Source organism: Hyperolius riggenbachi, chromosome 5 (genome assembly GCF_040937935.1).
Source record: "Hyperolius riggenbachi isolate aHypRig1 chromosome 5, aHypRig1.pri, whole genome shotgun sequence".
NCBI lineage: Eukaryota > Metazoa > Chordata > Amphibia > Anura > Hyperoliidae > Hyperolius > Hyperolius riggenbachi.
The window spans coordinates 305,548,548-305,560,750 of record NC_090650.1 but is presented as its reverse complement, the minus strand read 5'-3'; the positions used below and the strand labels follow the sequence as shown (position 1 = coordinate 305,560,750).

General features: G+C 45.5%; 1 protein-coding gene across 1 annotated transcript in view; it reads left to right on the top strand.

Moving 5' to 3' along the window:
• The first annotated feature begins 7,078 nt into the window (after nt 1-7,078).
• The window catches only part of CIDEA (cell death inducing DFFA like effector a), a 61,173-nt gene continuing 56,048 nt past the window's right edge, over nt 7,079-12,203 (top strand). Inside the window, 1 exon segment of the mRNA XM_068237143.1 lies at nt 7,079-7,242. Coding sequence (XP_068093244.1) covers nt 7,190-7,242 — 53 coding nt within the window. The 5' untranslated portion in view covers nt 7,079-7,189.

The following is a 12,203-nucleotide window of genomic DNA, read 5'->3' as shown; positions in this document are numbered from 1 at the left end:
AACTCCCTACCTCCACCCATTAGGGCAGCCCCCTCCTTCAACATCTTCAAGAAAGCCCTCAAAACTCACCTTTTCACTCTGGCCTACTACCCCTCACAATTGCTCTAAACCCACAGCTGAACTCTGGTCTCCTACCTCTCGTGTCCCTACCTCTCCCTCTAGATTGTAAGCCTTTGGGCAGGGTCCTCCTCCTTTTGTGTCCAACCTGATCATGCACCTCCATTACTGTGAACCCATGCTAGGCATCTGAGTGAACCTAACATGCCTAATCTCCATGCTCCATCCAGTGACTGACTAAGCATTACCTTGTACTCATACTGTGCTGCATGATCTGATCTTTCTTGTATTCAGGTATTGTCATTTTGCTGTATGTCACCCCTAAATATTGTATGTATCCCTATTTATTGTCCAGCGCTGCGTAATATGTTGGCGCTTTATAAATACAATAAATAAATAAAGGCTTCTGATAATGAAAAAGATTATGAAGATAGATCCTGGAGAAGAATTCTAAGGACTAATTTGCTGGAAGACATAATAAAATATTATAGCCTTCTGTGTGTTTTATTGACTCTAACCTTTAAACACTCGGCCAGTGTGTATGGGGGGGGGGGGGGGGGGGGGTTTCAAGGGTTCCCTAAAAACATGAGCCAGAGAGGAGGTGCTTATCTGATTGCTCCAAACTGGATCACACCATAAACTCCTCTCACATATTAAACCGCATTATGCACAAAGTCAAAAACCTTTCAAACACTTAAAGAGAACCAGAGATGAAGCACCCTCATGTATTTTATTACATTTATCAGTGGGAACATGACAGTAAACACCTACCCTGCTTTTAGTTTCATTGTTATCTGCTTAATTAGTCTATTAGCAACTGTGATAAGAATCCATCGACTATTCAGTCGAGGTTTGACATGGAATCATTATAGCTAAGTCACTCTTCTGTGGAGTCCTTTCAAGCCCAAGCCTTCCCCCTCCTGGCTTAGATCTTCTGCTTTGCATACTGAGAGCTGTGATGACTGGGAGGGGCTGCTGCTCCTGAGAGAGAAGCCCTGTGGCTGTAATATGATCCCTGTGTGCTCTGTGTGCACTAGATTTTCATAGGAATGAAACTGCAGTTATTATCAGTGACACTTCCTACAGGCAGATCATACCAAAATGAAAGCACATAGATGAAAGGCTGCATTTAGCCTAGATAGCAGCATAGTCTCATATAGCCTAGACAGCACATCCAGAACAACTCATATAACCCGGAAGGAGAAGGGATATGAGCCGGCGGCCATATTTGATTTTTCCTGGAGCAATAATGGATAAAAAACACTAAAAAAGGCACACCAGAGTGGCAAAATTATCAGGTAGAGCATTTATTCTTTACAAGCTATCAACTAATATGTTTATTTTGTGTGAAACGTTCATCTCTGGTTCCCTTTAAGCCCCATACACATGGGGGGGGATCTTCAGGGGATCTCTGTCGTTTACCAATCCTTGCTGAGCAACAGAGCACTGCCGATGCTATACAGACACGTCAACAGCCTCCTGGCTAGTGGCACGTCTGTTGCTATGTGGGAGATGGAGAGAGAACCAGCAAATTCCTGAGGGCGGGGGAGTGGGGAGTACAATACGGTTGTGCGATGGTCAGGTGTCGGGGATCACTAAAGATCCGGTATGCCAGATCTTTAGTAGATGCTGTGTGGCCACTGTGCACACCCTGGTCTGACTCAAGATTCTCAGTCATGGAGATTATTGTCCGCCATGGCCAAATTCAGACTAGCCCGGCAAACGTAATCTAACAGTGATGCAGCATCAGTCCTCTGTATGTACATCTGAGCAGGCTAAAGCTGCCCCATTACATTACATAAGGCAGTAAACTCATATGACGCTGCTGCAAATGTGGTCACAATCACTACCATTTAATTGTGTAAAATCGCAACTGGATGGATCTTGTTGCCTGGCTTATTGGAGGCTGTGTTGTGTGACATGAGTACGATGAAGCATTTCCAGCCCAGACCACTCTCTTTCCTGTGAAAGAGGCTGCTTGTGGGCCATCTGCTAATGCTTATAGGCCCCAAAACTTGTTAACACACACACACACACACACACACTCACACACACACACACTCGTACACACACTCACACACACACACACACTCGTACACACACTCACACACTCGTACAAAACTCACACACACACACTTGTACACATACGCACACATGAATACACACACACACACACACACTCGTACACACACACACACACACACACACACACACACACTCACACACACACTCACACATGAATACACACACACACACTCACACATGAATACACACACACACTCACACATACATACACACACACTTGCAACCTACCCGGCTTTACCCTTTACCTCCCTTCTAGTGACTGGACAACAGTTTGGAAAGCTAGAAATCAGAAACCGGCTAGACAGATGTCCTCCCCTCTGCAGAGGCATCAGGCCTCCTATACTGGGCTGACCTCTGGTGCCTCGCAGCCCCCCCCCCCCCCTGTCCTGCAGAGTTGTGGAAAATAAACACTCGTATGTCCACGATCCAGCAACAAATTGCACTGCTCTCCTCTGCCCTGCATTTAGCATCTGATTGGGTGGTTTTGGGTTTGCTTTTCCCAAGAAGCAATGCCTGATATGAATGATGCCTCGCACAAAAGAGCTCTCAGAAAACCTAGGATTAAGAATTGTTGACTTGAATAAAGCTGGAAAATGTTATAAAATAATCTCCAAAAGCCCTGCAGTTCACCAGTCCATGGTAAAACAAATGGCTGTAAATGGAGAACGTTCAGCACTGCTGCTACTCTTCCTAGGAATGGCCATCCTGTAAAGATGACTGCAAGAGCACAGCGCAGAATGCTCAGTATGGTGAAGAAGAATTCTAGAGTGTTAGCTAAAGACTTAAAAAAAGTCTCTGGCATATGTTAACAATCCATGTTAGCGAATCTACGATACGTAAAACACTAAAGAAGAATGGAGTTCATGGGAGGATACCTCAGAGGAAGACACTGCTGTCCAAAAAAACATTGCTGCACATTTAACCTCTTGAGGACTGCAGGGCTAAACCCCCCAAGTGACCAGGACATTTTTAGTAAAAAAGGCCACTGCAGCTTTAAGGCCAAGCTGCAGGGCCGCACAACATAGCACACAAGTGATCCCCCCCCCCCCTTTTCTCCCCACCAACAGAGCTCTCTGTTGGTGGGGTCTGATCGCTCCCTCCGTGTTTATTTTTTTTTTATAAATATTTTTGTTTGTGTTTAAAAAAAAAAAAAGACCTGTTCCTTTAAACCCCCTCCCTCCCTCCCTCCCTCCCCCCAGCCAGCCAATCATGGCGATCAGCTCTCATAGGCTTCACCCTATGAGAGCCGATCGCTCTCTTGTCCCCCAGGGGGACAGCCATGTCACACGGCTGTCCCCAGTGCAGCGCTGCTGCTGATCGCAGCGCTACGCCATATAAATAGACGGCGATCACGCCGTCTAACAGTCTTCCGTGCGGACTGAAGGCGGGGCGGAGCTCCGCCCCCCAAGCAGGAAAATGCGCGCGCAGCCTGCGCGCGATCTCCTGCAAAACAGAGCCCCGGGGCTTTACGCCAATTGTCGTTAGGCGGTCCTGGGGCTGCCGCCGCGGCCACGCCCGTCGGCGTGACGTGGTCGGCAAGAGGTTAAAGTTTGCAAAAGAGCACCTGGATGTTCCACAGCAGTACTGACAAAACCAAAGTTGAGTTGTTTGGAAGAAACACACAACACTAGAAGATGGGTTTTGCAACAGGACAAAGATCCAAAGCACAGAAGTAAATCAGCAACAGAATGGCTTAAAAAGAAGAAAATATGCCTTCTGGAGTGGCCCAGTCAGAGTCCTGACCTCAACCCAATTCAGATGCTGTGGCATGACCTCAAGAAAGCAATTTACACCATAAATCCCAACAAGAATATTGCTGAACTGAAACAGTTCTGTAAAGAGAAATGGTCAAGAATTACTCCTGACTGTTGTGCGTCTGATCTGCAACTACAGGAAACGTTTGGTTGAAGTTATTGCAGCCAAATAAGGTTCAAATAGTAAATCCAAGGGTTCACATACTTTTTCCACCTGCACTGTGAATGTTTACATGGTTAGTTCAATAAAAACATGGAAACATTTAATTATGTGTGTGGTATTAGTTTAAGCAGACTGTGATTGTCTACTGTTGTGACTTGAGATGAAGATCAGATCACATTTATGACCAATTTGTGCAGAAATCCATATAATTCCAAAGGGTTCACATACTTTTTCTTGCTACTGTATTTGCCGCAACTCTTCAAGGACAGGAGCGGGGCCCCCGGAGCATCACAGGGCAGCCTAGCATGAGCGGCCCAAGACCCCTGCAGAGGGTTAGGCCCCTAGCTGCTGCGTGGGTCGCTTGTACCCTGGCGGCGGCCCCGACCCCCTCTTGCGTTGGAAACATCAGCTCTTAATGGCCCAGCTCTGCCTCTCCTCCACCCATTCCCCACCTCTACCTGCCCCTCTGCGCTCTATGATGAGAAGCACAGAGCTACAGCGTTGTGTCCAAGGGGTCACAGCCATTTTTTTTCACAAAACAAAGTGATTATGGAACGTAGGAGCAGCGGGGAACGGTGATAATGTACGCTACCTGATGCGACTTTGGTTCACTTTAAAAGCCCAGTTCAGGAATAGTTTTTCTTTTCATATTAGTAGACTTTATACCTACAGTATGAGACTACAAATGCAGGGAGAACAAACTATAAGAACTAGAAACTTCTAACAGGAATCAAACGTTTTTTGATGGTATAAATAAAACAACTTGCTTCATTGCTCTAAATACCTGTTGTGTAATGATATCATCCTGATGAACGGCTGATAGGAAGTTATATATAGAGCTCACTGAAACTTGCTGCTGTTGGGCGGCCTAAATATACAGATCTCACAAAACTGAGTACACCTCTCACATGTTTGTAAATATCTTATTGTATCTTTTCATAGAAAGCCGCCGTATGAGTCACTTGTACCCTGGCGGCATTCCTGACCCTGCTCTGCCTCTCCTCTGGCCATTACCCGCCTCTCCCCGCCCCCCTCTGCGCTCTATGAGGAGAAGCACAGTGCTGCAGCATTGTGATCCAGGGGTCACGGTCATTTTTTTCACGAAATTAAACTTAGTGATTACGGGACAGGGAGTGGCGATAACGTATGCTACCTGATCCGGCTTGGGTTCCCTTTAAAAGCCCAGTTCAGGCACAGTTTTTCTTTTTATCTTAGTAGACTTTATACCTACAGTATAAGACTACAAATGCAGGGAGAACAAAATTAAAGTGAATCTGAAGCCGAAATAAAACAGATACTTATCTAAGGAGAGGGAAGGCTCTGGGTCCTATAGAGCCCTCCCATTCCACTCCTCATCTTCTTGTTCCCCCGCAGGTTCCTCCATTCAAATCTCCTGCCGCAGGAGGCTGAGGCAGTCTTCGGGAGCCCAAGTGCTTCCAAAGACTGGTAGCTCTCAGCTCTGTACTACGCACGTGCAAGTGAATGAGACAGCGTGTTCGCACATGGGCAGTACAGAGTGTGGCCCATCTTTGGGAGCCTGAGGGCTCCTGAAGACTTTCGAAGCTCCCAAAAAACAGCAAAAACAACAAAAAAAAAACACAAACTTGCTTCTTTGCTCTAATTTAGTCCTGTTGTGTAATGATGTCATTCTGATGAACAGCTGACAGGAAGTTATAAATAGAGCTCACTGAAAGCTTGCTGCTTTGCTGCCTGCTGCCTGCTGCTGCTGCTGCTGCTGCTGCTTGCTGCTAGTGCTCTTGCCTTGCACTGCTGGGTTCCTGGTTTGAATCCCAGCCAGGTCAACATCTGCAAGGTGTTTGAATGTTCTCCCTGTGTCGGTGTGGGTTTCCTCCAGTCTCTCTGGTTTCCTCCCACATCCCAAATAACATACAGATAAGTTAATTGGCTTCCCCTAAATTGGCTCTAGACTACAATACATACACTGATACATACATGCCTGTAGGACTTTATGGCAGCAGAGCCGGGACAAGGTCCTCCAGCACCCAAGGCTGAGACACCAAAGTGCGCCCCTCCATCCCTGCCACCCCAGCCGTCACACACTGATTGCTATTAGACTAAGAGGGCCCACAACCTCCCCAACACCTTAATATCTAGTTATCTGGCTTGCAGTCACTGCCATGTATCCCCTTTTCTTATTTCTTTCTGCTTCAAACACAATTAGGAATGACAGCTGAATGAATTCTGCGCCCCCTCTTACTCTGCGCCCTGAGGCTGGAGCCTCTCCAGCCTATGCCTCGGCCCGGCCCTGTATGGCAGGGACTAGATTGTGAGCTCCTTCGAGAGACGGTCAGTGATAAGACAATATATATTCTGTACAGTGCTGTGGATGATGTTGGTGATAAATAAAAAAAAAATAATAGTTAATAATACAGTACCTCACAAACACCTCTCACATGCTTGTATATTGTTGTAGCTTTTCATAGGACAACACTGAAGATATGACACTGATCCAAAATAATACATTTACAAACATATGAGAGGTGTACTCACTTTTGTGAGAGCACACACGCAACATTATACTTGGCCAAGAAGGCCGGTGTTCCGACGAAATAAAGAGTGTCTTGGCTAAGAATCAAGCTTGTGTACAGGAGGCAAAACTGAGGATATGACTTTTTTTTTTTTACAATAAATTTTTATTGAACAATAATCAACCAAAATACGGAAAGGGATCACAATAAGAGGAGGATATGACACTCTGATACAACATAGCCGGATTGACCAGAATCGGACAAATATTTCCTTCTTGTCTGATCTGCTCCAGTTCTAAAGTTATCATGAAAAAATTGATGCCATTATCAATCAGGAGCAGTTAGGACACACGATGTAACTTCCTGTCACAGAAATTGCATGATGTGTATCCAGCATGACAGTAATGTAAACTGTCTGCTAGATGCACCTCGGTTGTCTTCTGCTGTGAATGAACGTGTCACTGCCTTGTGCTCAGGGAAGAGGTGGATGCAGCTGAGGGTGAATCAGCTGTTGAGCAGGCGGAGCCCAGTGTGTGTAATGGGCGGGGGGAGGAGATCCTCCAGCTCCAGCTCTGGAAGTAGGGGAAAGGTAACTCCTTCCTCTTCTATTAGCAAGCTCAACAACACACACACACAGAAGGATGAATAGTGCCATGGAGTATGCAAGTGTCTTATCACCGAGGACCTTCATTAGGTGAGATAACCATAAGAGCAAGCTATTCACAATGACATATGTACTAACACTAACTCCTACCGAGACTCTTCTTTGTAATTCGTTTCCTTTGCCAGTTTCTTATTACAGCCATTCATCTGAGATGGAGGTTTACTTTACCTCAGCACTAATTTACATCACATCAAAACATGTTTGTGCCAAACACTCATTTGTCCATCAGACCTGCTTGTAACAACCAGAGAGAGGTGGGGCCGTTGCCAGGCAACTATATTTCATTTGCCAGCGTTTGTGATTGGCTCTTTGGTATGTTAAAGTGATGTACACAAGTGTTCTCAGCTTGTTATCAAAGACCGCAATGAGTTGCCATTTTTTTCTGACAATTGGCTCTAATCACAATCCTTTTCTGCATGCGGAAATGCACTTGCGGTAATTTTCGACCAAAATAAGGCCATCTTGACATTCACAACATTTTCTGCATGCGGAAAAAGACTTGCGTCAGGAAGTGAAAAAAGAAATCGCTCTGCAAAAGCGCTTTACACAAAATTGTAGGGCGCAGGTAAGAACCGGGAGGGAGAAAAAAAATCACTCTCAAAATCGCAAAATGTGGCCGTCAGCGATTTCAATTTTAGATGTGAACAAACAAAATTACCACAAAAGTCGCTAATTTCTGCAAAAGATCCAAATTCACAATGAAAAAAGGCACACAATTTCTGACATATCTACTGATTTTATATCGCCTACAAGTACCAGGTGATATTTCGGTTTCCATTGACTTAAATGGAGGCTTGAGCGCTGTTTGCTGGACTTAAAATCTTTTTCGGGGATATTTTTTTATTGTAAATTTTTTTCCGCATGTTTACCGCCTGTTTACATGTGTTACCGCAATTTTTTTCTGCATGCGGATAACATGCAAAAAAAACTTAGGTGAATGTGGAGAAAATGCGGAAATTACCGCTGCCGATAATTTAGTTAGTAAACTATCCTTTACCGCATGTCTGATTGGGAATAGAGCCCATTGGAGTGGATTCACAAAACTTATCATAAATGTTTCACCTAATTAATAAAAACAACCTTTTCAGCACATTTACAAGCAAATTGTGATTATCCCTCAAAGTAAGTTGTTCCTGATTAACTTCATTTCAATATTACTTTTACCGCAATTTTTATATATATATTTTTGCTCTTCGGGATCCTAAACTGAGAAGGACATGTATTTTTCCTTTTAAGATAATACCAGTTGCCCGACTCTCCTGCTGAGCCTGTGTCTCTAATCTACACGATACGATTCTTTGAACGATTCGATTACGATTCTATTTACAATCTGATTAAATCCGACATGTCCGATCGGGATTCGATTCAATTCAATTTGCCATTGCAAAACAATGGCAAATCGAAGTGGATTGAATCGAATCCCGATCGGACATGTCGGATTTAATCAGATTGTAAATAGAATCTTAATCGAATCGTACAAAGAATCATATCGTGTAGATGGGGCTTAATACTTTTAGCCACAGCCCCTCAACAAGCATGCAGATCAGGTGCTCTGACTGAAGTCAGACTGGATTAGCTGCATGTTTGTTTCAGGTGTGTGATTCAGCCTCTAATGCAGCTAAAGAGATCAGCCTGACTGCCAGGCAACTGGTATTGTTTAAAAGGAAACATCCATATCCCTCTCAGTTTAGGTTCCCTTTAAAAATGTAACTTGGATAAGGTGAAAACAAGTGACAAAGCTTTGTGAATCATCCCCTGTGTTGCAAATCTTGCTGAAACTGATGGACTAAACAAACCTAAGCTTAACTGGTTCAATTTCAATTTGCATACAAATTGCTACAAAGTTGACATCTATACTTGTTGGATACAACATGCCGTTTTTTTACCACCTGTATATCTATTGAGTATTACTGAATCAGGAGGATGCAGAGGCGTATCTAGAGGGGTGCAGGCATGGCGTATCTAGAGGGGCGCCATGCCTGCCACTGTGCTGCACCAGCCAGGCTTCCTCCATGCCTCCCTGTCATTCAGACCTCAGATCAGATTAATGCTGTTATCTGGGGAACATGGCTACTTAAATTATGCATGTAGGGTGCACTTTGCTTAGTGTTATAACAGAGGACAGAGAGTGAAGAACGAGATATTTCCAAAAAAGTAACCTAAGCAATATCCTGAGCCAAAACACACAAGCAACCATAACACATGTACACGAGAAAAGATGCTGTTCTTAGAGGAGAAGGGGGGCTCTGACTGAAGGGTGGGGGGCGCAGTTTCATTGTTTGCCATAGGCGCTATACTACCCAGATACGCCCCTGGGAGGATGCAAAAGTGTTTGCAGGGAGCAAATCTGATAGAACTACTAGTTAATTAATATGTTCCTCACACTCCAGTTCTAACCAAACCATCATTTACAAGTTTGTTTCAATTTTTTTTTTCATCACATATGGCTGGGCAGAGATAGTCAGAAAATTACTAAATTGAAATTCCTGCCTGTACCGGGACAAGAATTGGCAGGGGCTGAACTTTAATTTCACATGGACATATTAGATTTGAGAGGTGCTAAATATTTGACAGTTGATTACAAAGGGCTGGTGCACACCAGAGTGGTTCTGGAGCATTTTTAAAAACGCTAGCGGTTTGAAAAGTGCTTGGGTAATGTATTTCAATGGACTGGTGCACACCAGAGCGGTTATTATTTTTTTTTTTTTTCCACAAATGCAAATTCGGGGGCTGCAGCATTTGGTACTTATGCTACGTACACACTTGCGATAACGATCGTTCGCTAGGAACGATAATTGAAAGACGAACGATAGGAATGCAACGATGGGATGCAGCGATCATCATACACATTTTAACGATCGTTCTCGCAGAAAAAAACGATCAGAAGGAAATGTTGCGTACATATTTATATAAAATAAAAAAAAAACCCACCAACATGGAGTTACAATAGATACAAATATATGATTGTTAACTTGAAAACAAAGTTTAATTGAAATGAGCAATGTAACAATCTTTACGGCCGCGCTACAAAGGAAGTACGGAAGCTGGGCAGAATTCAACGCAGGCGTATTGGCCCTTGTAACGATCTTTCTCGGCCGATGTCTGTACACACTATAGTTTTGAAACGATTGTCGGTAGATACGATCCGTCAGGTTGGATATTTCCATCTTCCCGATGTCGTTCTTTTGTCGTTCCTGTTAATGATCGTTGGGTAAAGTATGTTTTTTTTTTTCCCCCGATTGTCGGCGGAACGATCGTTAATTAGCTGTTTCAAACGACCATAGTCGCCAGTGTGTACGCAGCATTATCCGTTAGCCGGGCGCATCTGGCAGGTGGCGCTAATTACTATTCCCCCTCCAGGCCGACATGGATAGTAGGGAAAGATGTAACTCTGGTGGAGTTTTGTCGCCACCTGCCGGATGCGCCCGGCTAACGGATAAGTACCCAGCATTTTTTAGATTTCTGAGGCGTTTCTGCCTCAATGTTAAAGTATAGGAAAGTGGAAAACCGCTCTGAAAAACTCTAGATCAGAGCAGTTTTCCAAGCGTTTTTGTTACAGAAGCTGTTCAGTAACAGCTTTAGGCCACGTTCACACCTAAAATCGCTAACCACTAGCGATTTGCATTTGACGTGGGTGATTTTTCCGCGATTTAACGTGGAAAAATCACTGTACAAATTTGAGATTTTGGAGCGATCGCGATTAGCGTTTCTATATATGCTAGTGGCGATCGCTTCAAAATAGCCAGAAAAATACTGCATGTAACCCGTTTGCGATTACCGATAATCACGGAACGATGGCGATTATCACTGCCATAGACTAAAATAGCACTAACGTTTTTAACCACATAACGACCGCCCCCAGCCGATGGGCGGCGGCAAAGTCTGGGCCCAAACGACCGCAATACGCCCATCGGCGGGGGGCGGCTGCGGGAGTGGCTATGCGGCGATCGCGTCATTCGTGACGCGATCAGCCGCCGGGGACTGGCTCCGCCCCCCGTTCGCCGTAACCCGCCGGCCGTTCGGAAGCGCCGGCGGGTTACTGGCATCCGGATCGCCGCTGCAACAGTGTATAATAGGCTTTGTAATGTATACAAAGCCTATTATACTGGCTGCCTCCTGCCCTGGTGGTCCCAGTGTCCGAGGGACCACCAGGGCAGGCTGCAGCCACCCTAGTCTGCACCCAAGCACACTGATTTCCCCCCCCCCTGCCCCCTGATCGCCCACAGCACCCCTCAGACCCCCCCCTGCCCACCCCCCAGACCACTGTTTGCACCCAGTCACCCTCCTAATCACCCATCAATCACTCCCTGTCACTATCTGTCAACGCTATTTTTTTTTTAAGTCCCTAATCTGCCCCCTACTCCCTCCTGATCACCCCCCCACCCCTCAGATTCTCCCCAGACCCCCCCCAGACCCCCCCCCCCCCCGTGTACTGTATGCATCTATCCCCCCTGATCACCTGTCAATCACCTGTCAATCACCTGTCAATCACCCGTCAATCACCCCCTGTCACTGCCACCCATCAATCAGCCCCTGATCTGCCCCTTGCGGGCAATCTGATCACCCCCCCACACCAATAGATCGCCCGCAGATCCGACATCAGATCACCTCCCAAATCCATTGTTTACATCTATTCTCTCCTCTAAACACCCACTAATTACCCATCAATCACCCCCTATCACCACCTGTCACTGTTACCCATCAGATTAGACCCTAATCTGCCCCTTGCGGGCACCCAATCACCTGCCCACACGCTCAGATTGCCCTCAGACCCCCCCCTTATCAATTCGCCCGTGCAATATTTACATCTGTTCTCCCCTGTAATAACCCACTGATTACCTGTCAATCACCCATCAATCACCCCCTGTCACTGCCACCCATCAATCACCCCCTGTCACTGCCACCCATCAATCAGCCCCTAACCTGCCCCTTGCGGGCAATCTGATCACCCACCCACACCAATAGATCGCCCGCAGATCCGACATCAGATC